Source organism: Gorilla gorilla, chromosome 2, assembly GCF_029281585.2.
Source record: "Gorilla gorilla gorilla isolate KB3781 chromosome 2, NHGRI_mGorGor1-v2.1_pri, whole genome shotgun sequence".
Classification (NCBI taxonomy): domain Eukaryota; kingdom Metazoa; phylum Chordata; class Mammalia; order Primates; family Hominidae; genus Gorilla; species Gorilla gorilla.
Genome location: NC_086017.1, coordinates 145,411,362 through 145,427,606, shown reverse-complemented (window position 1 = coordinate 145,427,606; position 16,245 = coordinate 145,411,362). Strand labels below are relative to the sequence as shown.

Below are 16,245 nucleotides of genomic sequence, written 5' to 3'. Positions count from 1 at the left end.
TTCGCAACCAGAACGGCCGCATCCAGGCGTTTCCGGGGACCTGGGGCGCCCACTGAGCTGCAGGCGCGGCCGGTGGCTCCAGCCTGGCCCGTCCGTCGGGAAAGGAGGGTTACAGACAATAGACAAGCAAACATTAGACGCAGTGACCGCGTGGGGCGGGGACCGGCTCTTGGGGAGAGGGTGACCCGAGCCCTTCGCCCGCCGAGGTACTTTAAAACCCCAGCGCGCTGCCCAGCCCGGCCCGCCCAGAGCGAAAGGTGCGTGCGCGCTCCCGGGGAGGCGGCGGCGCGCACGGGCACGTCCCGCGGGCAGTCCCCAACTCCGGACGATGCCGCGAGGAGGCGGCGGCGGCGCGCTCCGGAGGTCTGAAGCCACCGCTGGCTGCCACGGGCCGGCGGCGCGATGAGCTGGGCAGCCGCCCCCGGCTCGGGGCTGTGAGCGGCTCGGGGCCGGGGGTGGGCGGCGGTGCGGCGGGCGGCCGACGCTCCTCTTCGGCGGCGGCGGCGGCCATGCGTGGGGCGGCGCGGCTGGGGCGGCCGGGCCGGAGTTGCCTCCCGGGGGCCCGCGGCCTGAGGGCCCCGCCGCCGCCGCCGCTGCTGCTTCTGCTTGCGCTGTTGCCGCTGCTGCCCGCGCCTGGCGCTGCCGCCGCCCCCGCCCCCGCCCCGCGGCCCCCGGAGCTGCAGTCGGCTTCCGCGGGGCCCAGCGTGAGTCTCTACCTGAGCGAGGACGAGGTGCGCCGGCTGATCGGTGAGTGGGGCCGCCGAGGCCGGGGCGGGCAGGTCGGGCCGGCTGGGGCAGCTTCCGGCCGCCGGCGGATCAGTCTGCGCGCCGTGGACCTCGGGCGAGTATCCTCCCCGCCCCCCGCGCCCGGATTCGCCTCGCGGCCCGGTCTCTGCCTGCCGTGCTGGCTGGGAGGTGTGGTCCCTGCCCGGTCCCCAGCTCTGGGTCAGCCTTCGTGCCGCCCTCGCTGCCCCGCCGCGATAGACCCAGATTCACCCCATCCCATCCTCCTCACTGCCTCGTTAGCCCTTCTCCGTAGAAGAGTCAGTCACCCTTACAACTTTTTTTCCTTGCTGCGCGAAGTTTTTTTGACCCTTTCTATGTGTGTCACTCTAGGGCCCTCGATTTTGAATATCTCGAAATTCACGTTTTAGACTGAACTTGCAAACCCTTCGCTGTGGTTTTGATGCTCCAGTAGAGGCCACGCTCTGTGCTTACCCTTTTACAAAAAAAAAAAAAAAAAAAAAAAAATGAGAGAGAAAGAAGGGGAGGTTATAAGGGCACCAAATGTTCGTGGCAGCCTCCAAATCTTGGGACGTAGATTTGGAGCATATGCTTAGATTCTAAGCATATTTTTAGTGAATGAATCGCCAGGTAGCAGACCTTTTTAGTTTCAATACCTTTTTGGTTTTTGCATTGGGTGTGTTGGGAGTTTGGACTGCCTCTGTACTTGTGGGCCACTCTCCTACTTTTGAGTATCTTGAAGGGAAACAGGAACTTAGTCTTGGGTCGGTTTGTGGTTCCATTTACTTGCTTAGCTTTGTTGTTTGGGGAATTAATTTGAAAAAATTGCTGGGGTCTTATGTTAGGACTTTGTGGATTCTGGAAATGACCGCTTAGAGGAAGATCTGACAGGAACGACCCCCCAAAAAGGAAGTCCTTGGTACCTAGACATTTGCGTTCTTTTGTTATTATGGCAGTATCTTTATTTCATCTGAAGGTGGTGCTTCTGAGTGTTTGAGGGGAAAAATTATTTTCTATTGCATCCATTATTTGTCAGTATTCTATTTTTTTTTTTAAGTAATAAGACTTTGTTGAGGTGTGTTGAGATTGACTCAATGTAGAAATGGAATTACTTAAAGCAGACTCTTTAGACATTACATGTACGGATTTGCAGTTTTTAGCCAAAGAAGAATGCTCTTTTTATGAAGTCGTGCTCATTCTTAATCCTTCTTAGTCTAGCTGAGTTAGCTGAATGTAGTTTAGCTGAATTAAAACTGCTACTTGGGGTAGTACTTGGAACACAAGACTAAGATTTAGGAAAAATAATACAAGACGACTCATACGTTAGTTTTAGAAATATTAACGTATTATGCATGGTTTTGTAAAGGCTTTTTGGTTAAAAGCACTTATATAGCTTGTGACTTTGTTTACATGGGTAAACAAAGTCAGAGATGTAGGTAGGAGACAGAAGACAACCGGGGACTGACATTGAATTCCTGCCATATACCTGCCCCTACATGCTTTATACACATAATTTCTTCTAATTTTCTCGGGGCCCAGTGAGGTAGGTGGCATTATTCCTATTGTAGAGATGAGGAAAGTGGGGTTTTTAAGTAACTTGCTCAAGGTCACACAGTTCATTTTTTTTTTAGACAGTCTCGCTCTTGTCACCCAGGCTGGAGTGCAGTGGCGCGACCTCGGCTCACTGCAACCTCTGCTTCCCGGGTTCAGGTGATTCACCTGCCTCAGCCTCCCAAGTAGTGACCACTCCTGGCTATTTTTTGTATTTTTAGTAGAGACAGGGTTTCACCATGTTGGTCAGGGTGGTCTTGAACTCCTGAGCTCGTGATCTGCCCGCCTCGGCCTCCCAAAATGCTGGGATTACAGGTGTGAGCCACCGCACCTGGCCTAGTTCATATTTTTGAAAAAAATGAAACAGTGTTGACATAGGCTGCAAAGTTTTATCGAATGAAATGAAGATTTTGTCTGTAGAAGTTTGATTATGGCATGGTGGAAAATAAATCATTGCTAATTAGCACTTTAGTTATATATTTGTTACCTTATTCAAAGGTTGGCCTGGAACTAATTTTCTTAGCAGTATTTGCAGCAGAGGAAGCTCCTAATTGATGAGCATCCAATTTATGCCCAGAAATGCTGTTGCTGGGAGGGTAGGAAGCATTGTTTCAATTAACTCCGTTGTCTATCCCCGGGGGCGAGAGAGACTTCTAGTAGTATTTTCTCTAGTGCAAATAGGGTTGACCTGTTACAGAGGATCTCTAGTCACTCCATCCTGCCAGATTCAGGTTCGTTCTTTCCATCCCTTCCCATCTCCCTCATACATTCTACCTTTAAAATAATTCCTTGGCTCCTCCAGGTAGGGAAGAGCCAAGTGGGTAGGACTGAGATGTGTACAAGGCACTCCAAGTTCTCAGAATGCAGTCTCTCACAGAAGCTGTTATGGTACTTAAGGCTTCTTGGAATAGTAGCTTTGCACCGTATTTTAGAATCACTATAGATTTTGTGCCTTCTGAATCCTGGCATGGGAAACGAACCATTATTTTATAATATTTTTAAGACAGTTTAGAGTTCCAAGTAAGAAACTTATAAATGAAGTTGATAGTGACAACTTTATAAATTGACTAATTACCCTTGATATGAGAATAAATTGTTTTAATCCAGTTAATATATGCATATAGTTTTAAGAGAACCAAAAGGCTTTTTTTTTTTTTTTTTTTTTTTTTTTTGAGACGGAGTTTCGCTCTTGTTGCCCAGGCTGGAGTCCAATGGTATGATCTTAGCTCACCGCAACCTCTGCCTCCAAGGTTCAAGCGATTCTCCTGCCTCAGCCTCCCCAGTAGTTGGGATTACAGGCACACATCACCACGCCCAGCTAATTTTGTATTTTTAGTAGAGACGAGGTTTCTCCATGTTGGTCAGGCTGGTCTCAAACCCCCAACCTCAGGTGATCACCCACCTCAGCCTCCCAAAGTGCTGGGATTACAGGTGTGAGCCACCGCATCCGGCTTAAAAGGCTTTTGACAAACACAGCAGGCTCTTGCTTTTGTCCTTTTTATCCCTCAGGCTCTACTTTCCAGGGGTAGCTACTACCTCAACTAGGTCTGTTTATTTTTTCTTCCTCTTTTTTTACTTTCGTCATTCTAAATCAATGTAGAATAAGTCTTTGACTTTCTAGTATCATAACTGAGCTCTTTCTCATTTCTCTCTTAAATCCTCCAATGTAGTTACGTAACTTTTTTTTGTAAAAATAGCAGTATTTACATTATTGTGTACACAGGTATTGCTAAATAGTGACTTATGATTTTTTTTTTATACATTTTTGTTTTTCCCACAGCAAATAATTGCATTTTATCAAAATTGCATTTTGATTCGTTACCTATTTATCTTTGGCTGTGTTCCCTCAACTACTCCAAGAAGTATGTTAAATGCCTTTTGATTTTTTTTTTTTTTTCCAGGTAGCACATTAAATCATCTATCATTGCCACTTGGTTTCCTCTTAGAGACTTCTTGGTCTGGAGCATTCCATCCTCTTGCTCCAATCCAGATAGTACGATTATTTTTTCTGGGACTTCCTGTTACTTCTTTCCTGTCTTGGAACCTCTGTTTTTTAGATCTCCTGTCTTCCTTTTTCTTGGTTTGCTTCATTTTGCTACTATGTGTGTATCCTCAGTAGCTTCTTAAGAAGGAATGATGGGAGATAAATTACTTGAGGCCTTGAATGTCTGAATGTATCTATCCTGTCCTCATACTTTATAGATGGTTTGGCTGAATTTAAAATATTAAGTAGAAATACATTTTTTCATAATTTTGATGGCATGTTCACAGTTTTCTGTCTTAAGGGTTTTTGATGAAAAGTCCAAAGCCATTCTGATGCCTCTTTTTTTCTCTGTTTTTTTGAAGCTCAGGTTCTTTTTCTCTGGCATTCTGAAGTTTTATAAGTTTTTGTGTGGTTGGTTGGTTGGTTCTTTCCTTCCTTTCTTCCTTTTCTTTCTTGTATTACCTTAGTGGGTCCTTTCAATCTAGAGACTCTTTTTAGTTTTCAGAAATGCTTTTTTTTTTTTTTAAATAATTCCCACCCTTTATTTTCTCTCTCTCTGTGTGTGTGTGTTTCTTTCTGAGATGTCTGTTGGTTTGGTTGTTGAACCCACTACAAATGATCTTTAAATTTTCTTAACTAATCTCACCTCTTACGTATTTCTTTGTACTGGAAGGAGTGGGAGGGGGGGAATGGTTCTCAATGTTAATGATCATGTTTTTAAATTTTAGAATCTTTTTCTGTTTCCATTTCATTGCATCTTATTTTATGGATGTATTATCTTTACTTATCTCTGATGTGTGTATTTTTATTTTTCCTTTGTGTTTAATATATTTTTAATATTTCTTCTGTTTCCTCCAGTGTGGTTATTCATTTCAGGGATCTTTTCTTTGTTTGTTTAAGTCATAAATATCTGGTGATCCTTGACTGTCTATAATGAAGAAAAAGATCCTGAGGAGCTGATTGCAGAGGAGAGAACATGTGTGTATTGGTGGTCTAGTGACTTGTGAGTTCAGGTGGACTTTTCAGTGGGAGTCTGCCCCGAATATCAACACCTTTACATCTCGTTTGGGGCCAGTGTTCACAATGAAGACATCATCTCCTGCCTCTGGTATGCTTGGTGATATGCCAGCTGCCAGGGTTTGGGTTACCTGGCTGAGGGAGGGATGGAGGCTGTAGCCTTCGACTTCTGGCTACAGTTCTCCTGTCACTATGATTCAGTTTCTTCAGAAAAAACTTTGGGTTTCCTGCTGGAACTGGGGGTCCAAAAGCTTTGAACACCTCTTTCGGTGGCTCCCCCCTTGTCTAGGCTAAGCCTCACATCAGCCTTTGGCATCTCCTTGGTGCCTCAAGACCTGAGCCTCTTGGAAGTCCTGAGGGGCAGTGACCATTCCTTCAAGTACTTTGCCATCTTGCAAAAGTTTGTTTAAAAAAGCATGTTGTCTTTCCTTTTCTGTTTGTCCTTATGGTTTGATGTCTTTGCGATTTTTTTTTTTTAAACTATCATTTTAGAGGAATTTTGGAAGGAAATGGAGGTAAGGGATTATGGTCATTCCACAATGTGTAAATGGCAGTTAGGGTTTGGGTTTAACTATTGAAGATGACGTGTGGCAGTCTTTTTATATGAACAATATTACGAGTAGTTAATGGTGGTTGTAGTAGTAGTTGACACTTTTAAAAGTGCTGTCTTTTGTCTGTGTAGGGCATAGAGGTCATCCCTGTGTTATGTACTGACATTTCCATTTTATAGATGAGTGTTAGTCTGCTCAGGCTGCTGTAACAAAGTACCATAAATTGGGTGGATTGTAAACAACAGAGATTTATTTCTCACAGTTTTGGAGGCTAGGAAGTCCAGGATCAAGGCTTTGGTAGATTTGATATCTGCTGAGAGCCCTCTTCCTGGTTTATGGATACTGCTTTCTCCCTGTGTTCTCACATGGTGGAAGGGGCAAACGAGCTCCCCTGGGTCTTTTTATAAGGGCTCTAATCCCATTCATGAGGACTGCTGTTATGAGCTAATCACCTCCCAAAGGGCCCTACCTGCTAATACCATCCCTTAGTGGTTAGGATTTCAACATAGAAATTTTGGGGTGACACAGAGAAATGAGAAAACAATAATCTTAGAGTAGGTATGTATTAATGACTAGCCTGGTTTTTTTGGTAGTAGTAGGGCACGCGGTCCTGATGGAAGTTTATCTGTTCTGAAACACCAAAAGCTTCAGAAGCTTTTAAACTCTGGTTGGCCTTCCTGTGTTCCTGGGCCCTGGTTCATCGCTTGCATTTACAAGCCTGTTACTTGCATAACAGGCTGCAATGTAGGCATTCATTTCTGCATTTTACTGATGAGGACCCTGATTCAGGGCCTTTTGGACAGTGAGTAGAAGGCCAGGTCTTGACTCAGTCCTGCCTGAGACCTGAATTCATACTGTCTCTTTATCAGCTCTGGAGGAGGGCAATTAACCAAAAACTCGAAGAGTAGAACTGCAAGCCTGCTGCCACAGGTGCTTGTTTGTGGTCTTTATTATTATGCTAATTATTCTTGCATCGTCCCATGTTCTTTAATTGATAATTTTCATTGTACTGAGCTCTGTGGAATTCCGGAGCCTGTGAAGGTGGCATATGGCTGGGCAGTGCCAGAAGCTTGGGAAGAACATGCTGGTGGGGGGGGTGGAAATGGTATAAACTGGTTATGCCAACAGTGATGGTGGTGATAGGGGTCAGGGGGACTTTTGGGAAGAGGCCCCATCTCCCACCGGTTAGAAATTCACTTTGGATAACTTGCTTTTCCTTTTAAAATAAATATCTTCTGGAAAAGTCAAGCATGTTCACATTTTATTTAAAATCAAGTCAATACTAGTTGAAATCACTGTGTCCCAAATCAGTCCAGAAAATTTTTTTGAAGTTAAACCGAGTACCATATATTGTGGTAGAAAATGACAATTCAAAATTATTACATTCCTTTCCCTGAAGATCTCAGAATTTTGTAGGGGAAACTTGCATTTATGACTGTAACAGAGATAAGAGTTATATTGCTGATTGACATAAGTTATTGTAGGAGCACTTACTTTTGACTGTGGAAAGGGCGGAGGGGAGAGAGGCTTAGAGAATTTAGGAAACTTGTCCCAGGGAAAAAAAAGACATTTGAGCCTCGTCTTGAAGGATGAATTTGATAGGCAGAAAAGAGCAGTTCATACCAGGCTGAGAAAGTAGTGTGAACAAAGGCATAGAGGGTGGAAGCAGCTGTGTGAAATTGTGGGGTAGGAAAAATCTAATGTGGCTGAGGTGAAAAATTAGCAAAGCCATGGAGCGCCGCAGGATAAAGCTGGAAGGTAGGCTAAGGTTAGAGTAGGAATTTGAACTCTTATAGGTGAATTCTTCAGTGAGCTGCTAAAGAATGCAGACTAGGAGAGTGCGCAGTCAGGTCTGGGTTATAGGGAAGATTACTTTGGCCCCAGTGAAAAGGATGGCTTTGGAGAATGAAATGCTGGATCTGGGAAATGGGATAGAGCCAACCTTGTGATGATAAGAGGGATCAACTAAGGCAGTTGAAGGGGTGGGATGGATTTGTGAGGAATTTGGTGAGTTTGGAGAAGACTTAGTAGAAGAGACTTTAGGGCTAAAGAAAGGGGAGGAGTCACAGAGGAATCTAGGGTTTCAGATTTGGGCAACTGAACCAAAGGACCCTTTCCTTTTGGGAGAAGTGGTTGGTCAAGGGAAAGAAAAAGTAGATGAACCATGTATTCCTCTCCTCCCAGCACCCCTCTCTCCTAAATCTCAGAGCCCATGCTTGATGGGGAGGAGGGGTGGAGGGTTGAAGGCGTCATCTGCCCATGAGTCTGGCATAACCTGCCAGAGGGCCCAGATCCTGGGTGGGTTTTTGGGAGGTTAGCACTCTGCAGCAAATCCTTAACCCTAGGCGTTTTGGTGGAGTTGGTATTTATTTGAATCCATGTGTTCTTCATTGGGAGACAGGCAGAGACATTGTGCAATTGTGGGTTTGAGGGTTGTTTTTTTTCCTCATGCTACACATGTGAGAGAACTCTATCCAATTATGGCTAAACCTGTCCCCTGTGAGTCACATCCTGAGTTGACTGGTCAGTTCCAAAGGTGCTGCCTAAAATGCTGTTTGGATTTTAAGGATCACTTTTGGGACAAATCAAACATGTGAGTATTTATTCAGGCACCTGAGTTGAGAAGTTCCATAGAATTACTTTTGGTGTTTTGATGCAGTTATGCCAATGTTCTGAAAAATCTTGCCAGCTACACATCCTAAAGCAAAACAAAAACTTGTACGTGAAACAGAACCATTAGCTACTCTAAAATTATGTCACACTTAAAGGTATACATTTTTGTGTGTTGATGTAAATCAAGTACAATATTTTCTAATAAAAATTTTATTAAACAGCATTCATTTGTGAAGGTCCTCTTAAAATGTGCCAAAATAAACGTGTGTGTATTGCTCAGTTACATAATAAACAGTTGTTGAATGATTCTTTTTGTGTGTTCAGCAGTGATAGTGCTGAGTGGATTTCATAGGTCTCATTCTTATCTTTTTTTTTTTTTGAGACGGAGTTTTGCTCTTGTCACCCAGGCTGGAGTGTAATGGCATGATCTCGGCTCACTGCAACCTCTGCCTCCTGGGTTCAAGCAGTTCTCCTGCCTCAGCCTCCTGAGTAGCTGGGATTACAGGCGTCCACCACCACTCCCAGCTAATTTTTGTATTTTTGGTAGAGATGGGATTTCAGCATGTTGGCCAGTCCAATCTTGAACTCCTGACCTCAGGTGATCCACTCACCTTGGCCTCCTTTCAAAGTGCTGGGATTACAGGCGTGAGCCACCTTGCCCGGCCTCATGCTCATTCTTATATAAATTTTAAGCTGGAATAGACAGCACACAAGTCTCTAGTTAGGGATCACCTGTAATTTAGGGAGGAGGAGGAAGAGTGTATCTTGCTGTATGCCAGGTACTTTACATATGTTCTCTTTTATCAACCATAGGAAGTCGGTGGCATTGACTGTTTTTTGTTTGTTTGTTTTTAAACAGATAAGGCTGAGATGCTGAGGTTGTGGGCAATTACAGAATTTGCTGTAGGTCACAGAGATGTGTGGGGCTATGTGACTCCAAAGTGCGTGCTTTCTCTACTGAGCTGCCTTTGAAGGTTGACAGTTTACTTAGTCTTTAACCAAAATCATCTGAGAAGCTTTAACAAACTACAGATTCCTTGACCTACCCTGAGCAATTTGTTGAATTGATCTGAGATGGGGCTCAGGTAAATTAACGTTTTGAATGCCATGTTTAATTGATTACAGGAGGTACAGGTTTTCCACATTTGAACATCTCTGAAATCAGAACCATGTTATAATCAGTGGAGAGTCATCAGTTAATAGCTTTTTTCTTTCTTAGTGGCACAAAAAATAAGGATGTACTTTAGATTAAATGAAATATGATATTATAAAAAGGTGATACTGTAAAGGGAACTTAAATACATAGTTTGTCACCTTTTTTTTTTCGAGATAGAGTCTTGCTCTTTCTCTCAGGCTGGAGTACAGTGGTGCAATCTCAGCTCACTGCAGTCTCTGTCTCCCAGGTTCAAGCGATTGTCGTGCCTGAGGCTCCTGAGTAGCTTGGGACTACAGGCGTGCACCACCACGCCTGGCTAATTTTTGTATCTTTTTTTTTTTTTTTGGTAGAGATGGCGTTTCACCATGTTGGCCAGACTGGTCTCGAACTCCTGACTTCAAGTGATTCCCCACCCCCCACCCCCCACCCCAACCCTGTCTGGGCTTCCCAAAGTGCTGGGATTACAGGTGTGAGCCACCATACCAGGCCTCCACCTTTTTTATGTGCATATGCATGTGTTTGTCACAACTTTCAGAACTGTAAAATTCACTGGTGGTATTTATTATTTGCTTACAGCAGTAGCTGTGTAGTAATGCCCTTGCAGGGAAACCATAAAATGAATGAGATATTGTCATTAGGTTAAGAGCAATAGCAAGGTTACTTTTCAGCCAAGAAGCTGCAGGCAAGGAGAAATGTCAGTGGTTCTCAACCTTTTTTTGTGAAAGCCTTAGGCCCTTTCCCTAGAAAAAGGCGTGAATGTCCACACATACTAAAATTTGTATACTGTGCTAGGACCTCTAGACTTTTGGGGCCTTTGAGGGACTCCTGATGAAAAGCTTAATGGGTACACCTGCGTGTCTCAAAAACTGGTATATGTCGTATTCTGTTTTACATCCTAAGATCTGACCTCCTACATGAATTTTTTTGAAAATTTGCATATATTAAGATTCACTCTGTTGAAAAGTTATGTAGGTTTCGACAAATGCATAGTGTCCTATATCCACTACAGTATCATAGACAGTAGTTTGCACCTTTAAAAAGTCCCCTGTGAATGGGACATTTGTATTTATAAATACTCCCTCCCTTTTATTTTAAATAAGGTGCTTTAAAAATGTATTTATTATGGAACATTTCAAAAATTCAAAATAAGGCATAATAATATAATGAATCTCTATATACCCGTCATCCAGCTTCAGCAATTCTCAACTCATAGCCAATTCTGTTTCATCTCTACCACCTTACCCCTACTCCACTCATTTGCCCCCACTCTCCTTATCCTCTACTTAGATTATTTTGAAGCAAATCTAGACATAATTTCATAAAAAATATTCCAATATGTATATCTGAAAGAAATTCTTAAAAAATCTAAAATAACCATTATTGCACATTATTAAGAAATTAAGAATTTATAAATATCAAATATCTAAGCTGTTGAGCTTTTCCTGATTTATAAATATGTAAATGTATATGTAGAGACTCTTGCCTACGACCTGGATCCACTCTTATCCCTGCCCCTCCCTGCACCACTCAGTTCCCTTGGTGCCAGACTCCTTCTCACCCTGGAGTCTACATTAGATGGCAACTCTGCCTTGCGTTCTTTCCCCAAATCTTTACATGGCTGGTACTTTCTAGATCTCAACTTAAAATGTCAATTCCCCAGAGAGGCTCATCTTCCTAGGGTTGATCCCCAGTGCCTCTCTGTGCTGTCACACTGTTTTAAGCATCTGATACTTTTTTGGTTGTTTCCATCTCCTTTAGTGAAAGTTCTGTTTGAATAGACACTTTTTAGGTTGTTCCACTTTCTATTTTTAGCACCTAAAACAGTACCTGACATGTAGTAGGTTTTCATTAAAAGTGGAACAAATGAGTAAACAAGTGAATCATACTTACAAAAAAATTCACTGTCCTGTGCCTTACTGGAGTCATCATTCTGTTGATCATTTCCCATGGCCTGCTTAGTTATTATCCAAAAGGGAAATTAGACTGAAGCTATACTTACTAATGGAAGTTTACATATGTTAATTTTTTATAGCTACTTTTCTTTTCTTTTTTTTCCCCCCTTTTTGAGACAGGGTCTCTCTTTGTTGCCCAGGCTGGAGTGCAGTGATGCAGTTACGGCTCACTGCAGCTTTGATCTCCCAGACTCAAGTGATCCTTCTGTCTCAGCCTCTAAATAGCTGGGACTACAGGTGTGAGCTACCATACCCCACTAATTAAAAAATTTTTTTTTATATAGTTGAGGTCTCCCTGTGCTGCCCAGGATGGTCTGAAACTTCTGGGCTCAAGGGATCCTCCCACCTTGGCCTCCCAAAGTGCTGGGTTTACAGGTGTGAGCCACTATGCCTGGTCTTGATAACTTACTTTCTTTGGAGTTGCCTAATTTGCCTCTCCCATTCCCTTGCCGTCTCTAGGTAAGGCACCTCCCATGTCGACTTCCATAGCTCCATACCCTGCATAAGCAGACCTGTATCACCGCACCCATCATATTTTGTCTCTCCCCTACTGCACCGAGGCTACCTTATGGCTTGGCACAGAGCAGTCTCTCAATAGACTGTTGGCCCACGCTACAATTGGAGGATGTGAAGTATTCAAGAGAGATTCCGGCAAAAGCCTTTATCAGTAATGAAAAGCTAGGAAATACAATTTCTAAATTTTTTTCCCCAAAATGCGTAACCTGCTGTCCTATCCAGTCTATTTTCCATCTTATATACAGTATAGTTTTCAGCCCTAGCAATTTGACTTGGGTCTTTTTCCATGATTCTACTTAACTTTTTGACCATGTGGAGTACAGGTATAATAGTTGTTTCAGTGTCCTTGCTTGTATTCTAACATTTGTGCCTGTTCTGTGTTGATTTTGACAACATATCATGTTTACTTCCTGAAGTGGCACAGTTAGGAAAAGTTAGTGCCTGCAGATTCCTGGCTTTTCCTTGGGAGGAACAGGAGATTCCCTTCCATGTCTTCTTGAAGCTGATTTCTAAACCACCTATCAGGACCAAAAGGGTAGGCTTACCTGCTTTTCTTTAGGCAGAAAGAAGGCAGTCTGAAGGACAGAGGGGAAGAAGGGGTATATTTATGTTGTCTGCTGTTGTTGGTCATGCATATGTTCTTTCTCTGGAAAGCTCTCTCTAATCCTCCTTTCTGTGTATGAACATACACTCTCAAGACAGTTCTATCAAGACACTTAGGGTTGCAGGACAAATATATGAGGAAATGCTGAAGAATGTGGCAGAGAATTACATGAAAAATCATATTTAATCCACAGATTATTGCTTGAACAGCTATGGGATTGAGGATTTACATGCTTATTCAACTATGGGGAAAGGATGCCCCTGTTCTACAGTCTAATATTTTAATTCGTTGTCTTATAATGTAGTTAAACATTAGGTCTCAGCTAATTTTCTAGGTATAATATGACCACAGCTAGATTTATTACATTCTGATGAACAAACTGTTATTTTATCGATTTCAGCTTGTTACTTTCCATAACCTAAGAGCATTTGAAATAAGAGCTTGTTTACTTTCCTTTTAGCATTCATTAAAGTGTATTCAGTGGTTTAATACATGTTAAGTGATATTGGTTTTTTCTCTGATTAATGGCTCATATTACCACTGTCCTCAGAATCTAGAAGATTATCTTGACTAAATGAATTTTTACTTAAGGTTTAAATGGCATATGGAAACTGTGGATGATATAATAAAATAATAGTGTTTTGGCTGACACTAGAAAACCATGGATGATATCATAGAGTAATAGAATTTTGCGGCTGAGGAGAGGGACATTAACATCATCTGGTTTAACTTTTTTGTTTTGTAGTTGAGAAAATTGTTGTCTAGAGAGGGCGGTTAAGTAATTGGTTGCCAAAGGTCATTCAGCTACCTACTGGTGAAGCCAGGGGAAGGGAAGTAAGAACTGTGAACTCTGCTTTAGTTCTCTTTCTACGACATCACTTTTGTTTTTTTGCCTTAACTAATGGTTCTTGACATTTTCTTTAAAGTATCATTTTCTTTAAAACCCATCTTTGATGTAGTTGACTTTTATCGACAGCCAGCCATTCATGCATCTAATATTTAAGTAGTTACAAGTAAACTAAGACCCCAGCCTTGTTTGTGAGATGTGCAAGGTAATAGGAAGATGGACATTTGAAACAACTCCCTGAAATATGTTTTGTTAAGTGCTATAAAGGTGGCTTTTAAAATAAAGAGAGATGGTTTGCTGATTTAGCACGAATGAACCATATGTACAGCTTTGAGAAACCAATAGTCAACTTTTAAAATCATTTGGAAAAAATTTTTGAGCTGTTGAATTATTAGAACTTGAGTTAGGCCAGTTCATGTGGATCACAGACCTTGAAATAAGTTTGAACTTAAAATCGTCTAGGGAAAAATGAATTTTTTTGGATAAGCCTTAAGAGTTTTGCAAGAATAACTTTGGCTTTTTAGCTTTGAATTTGGGTTGTTTAAAAATAAAATTTTGAAAAAATGCCATGCTTTCTAACAAGAGAGCAACACTTTTACTTTGCTGGAATTGGCAATGGGAAATTTAAGTCTGGTTAATGTAACTGAACAGCTGAAGTATTTTCATCCTAAATCAGAATTTAAAAATTCTATGCATTCTAATGACAAAATGCTACCTCTTTAGTTTGTGGCTGTCCGTTCTTGTTCTTGTCTGCTTTCCAGCAGAGCCCCCTTGTCTCTTGGCATCCTTGTCAAAAATTAATCAGCCCAAAATATGTAACTTTCTTTCTGGACTCTCAGTTCTCTTCTGTTGGTCTACATGTCTGTCATGCCAGTACTACACTGTTTTGATTAAAGTAGCTTCGTGGTGAGCTTTGAAACCAGGAAGTGTGAGTCCTCCAACTATGTTCTTTTTAAAAATTGTTTTGGCTGTTTTGGCCTGCTCACAATTTCATATTAATTTGAGGATCTGCTTTTACTCTTGTGCAAAAATGGGAGTCAGAATTTTGATAGGGATTTTACTGAATCTGTAGCTCACTTGGGTAGTATTGTTATATTAACAGTTAAGTCTTCCAGTCCATGAACATGGGTGTTTTTCCATTTATTTAGGTCTTTAATTCTTTCAGCAGTGTTTGTAGTTTTCAGTGTACAGTTATTCCTAAGTATTTTATTCTTTTGGATGCTATTGTAGATGGAATTGTTTTCTAATTTCCTTTTTGGATTGTTCATTGAGGGACCAGCTCTTATTATGCATCATACCTCTCCTTTCCTACTTGGATTGTTTTGCCCACTACAGTGTCTCAGCATTCTCTTTTCTTTTGATTTCTATGATCTTTACTTACATAACCTTTGACTCATTAGGATTGTTGGAGTCACCAGACCTCTACAAAATGATACTCAGTGACTTTATTTCCCTGACTCTAATTTTCATTTATTCCCTCCCTTTATCCCAAAGGGATGTTAGAACCTACCCTGATTTTTTTTCTCCTTTGACCATGCAGGTGTCCCAGTTCCCAGTTTTCTTTTTTTTCCCAAATAAGGCACTCATTGGAATGACCACCTTAGAAGTGATCTGTCTCAGCCCTTGGAATTTCCTAACTATAGCACACCTACCTTCCTTCTCAGTCACTCCCTTCTGTTGGAACCAGGCTGTTTCCTAGTCTCATAAAGAGTTACCCTGCGCTCCTGGCTTGCCACAGAACTGGTTCCTTAAAGCATTACTGAATAAATTGTTTCCCTCACTGCCTCTCTAATCATTTCTCACTACTCACTTAACCTCTGTGATGCTTAACACTCCCTGACAGTAATAACCCCTGCTGTCCACTGTCCCTGCTTTCAGACTGCATTTGATTGCTGTTGTCCTATTTGAAACACTAATAATTAATAGTAATTAGAAACAACTAGGTTATCTAGCCCCTGTCTTTATGTGTCTTTTGCTTTTCTCTTTTAATTTTTTTCAAGCGTATGATGGGGAAGGAAAGAAAAAGGAGTTAAAATTGAGAGATAAAGTATGATATTCTCTATAGATTTCATCTTTTTCTAAAAGTAAATTTGTTTAAAATTCTTTTATTTCATTAATTTTATTTCCTGATTATTAGGGTAAAATATACTCATTTATAGACTATTTGGAAAATATACAAGAAAAGATATAGGCTGGAAAATACACAGGAAAAGATATAGACTAGAAAATATACTCATTATAGACTATTTGGAAAATATTTGTAAAGAAGAAAAATACCATATATTAACCGTGCATTGACAATTTTTGATAAATGTATTTTCAATGTTTTGTTTCATGTTCTTGTTTTTTCTTTATGTAGTTGAAACCATTTATGATGGTTAAGAATATAGGTAACTCTTTGAGATAGATGGTACTTAAAAATGTGTATGTTCAGTTTTGCCTCACTCCCTGCCTTCTTACCATTGCCCAGTGATCATATTGTGGCCTATACATTTTCTCCTTTAAGAAATTGATTATGCTTTTCCTTATAGCTGATCACATTTTGTAAATATCTTACAGATGATTTGAAGTAAGTCACATTTCCTATAGAGTACCATCTTGATGGATGTATTAATTATGGCTGTACCTATAAACTATATCTTTTATATGCTAATATCAGTCATAGACTGATAGTTTTGTACCATGGTCATACTTATATTTGGTTCTCTTC

The 16,245-nt window shown here is 41.4% G+C and overlaps 1 protein-coding gene across 2 annotated transcripts in view; it reads left to right on the top strand.

Annotated features, from left to right (window-relative positions):
* The first annotated feature begins 302 nt into the window (after positions 1–302).
* RYK (receptor like tyrosine kinase) overlaps positions 303–16,245 on the top strand; it is a 95,936-nt gene continuing 79,993 nt past the window's right edge. For both annotated transcript variants that reach the window (XM_031009711.3, XM_055380898.2), the window contains exon 1: positions 303–747. In XM_031009711.3, coding sequence (XP_030865571.2) covers positions 510–747 — 238 coding nt within the window. In that variant the 5' untranslated portion in view covers positions 303–509. The remainder of the gene's footprint in view (positions 748–16,245) is intronic.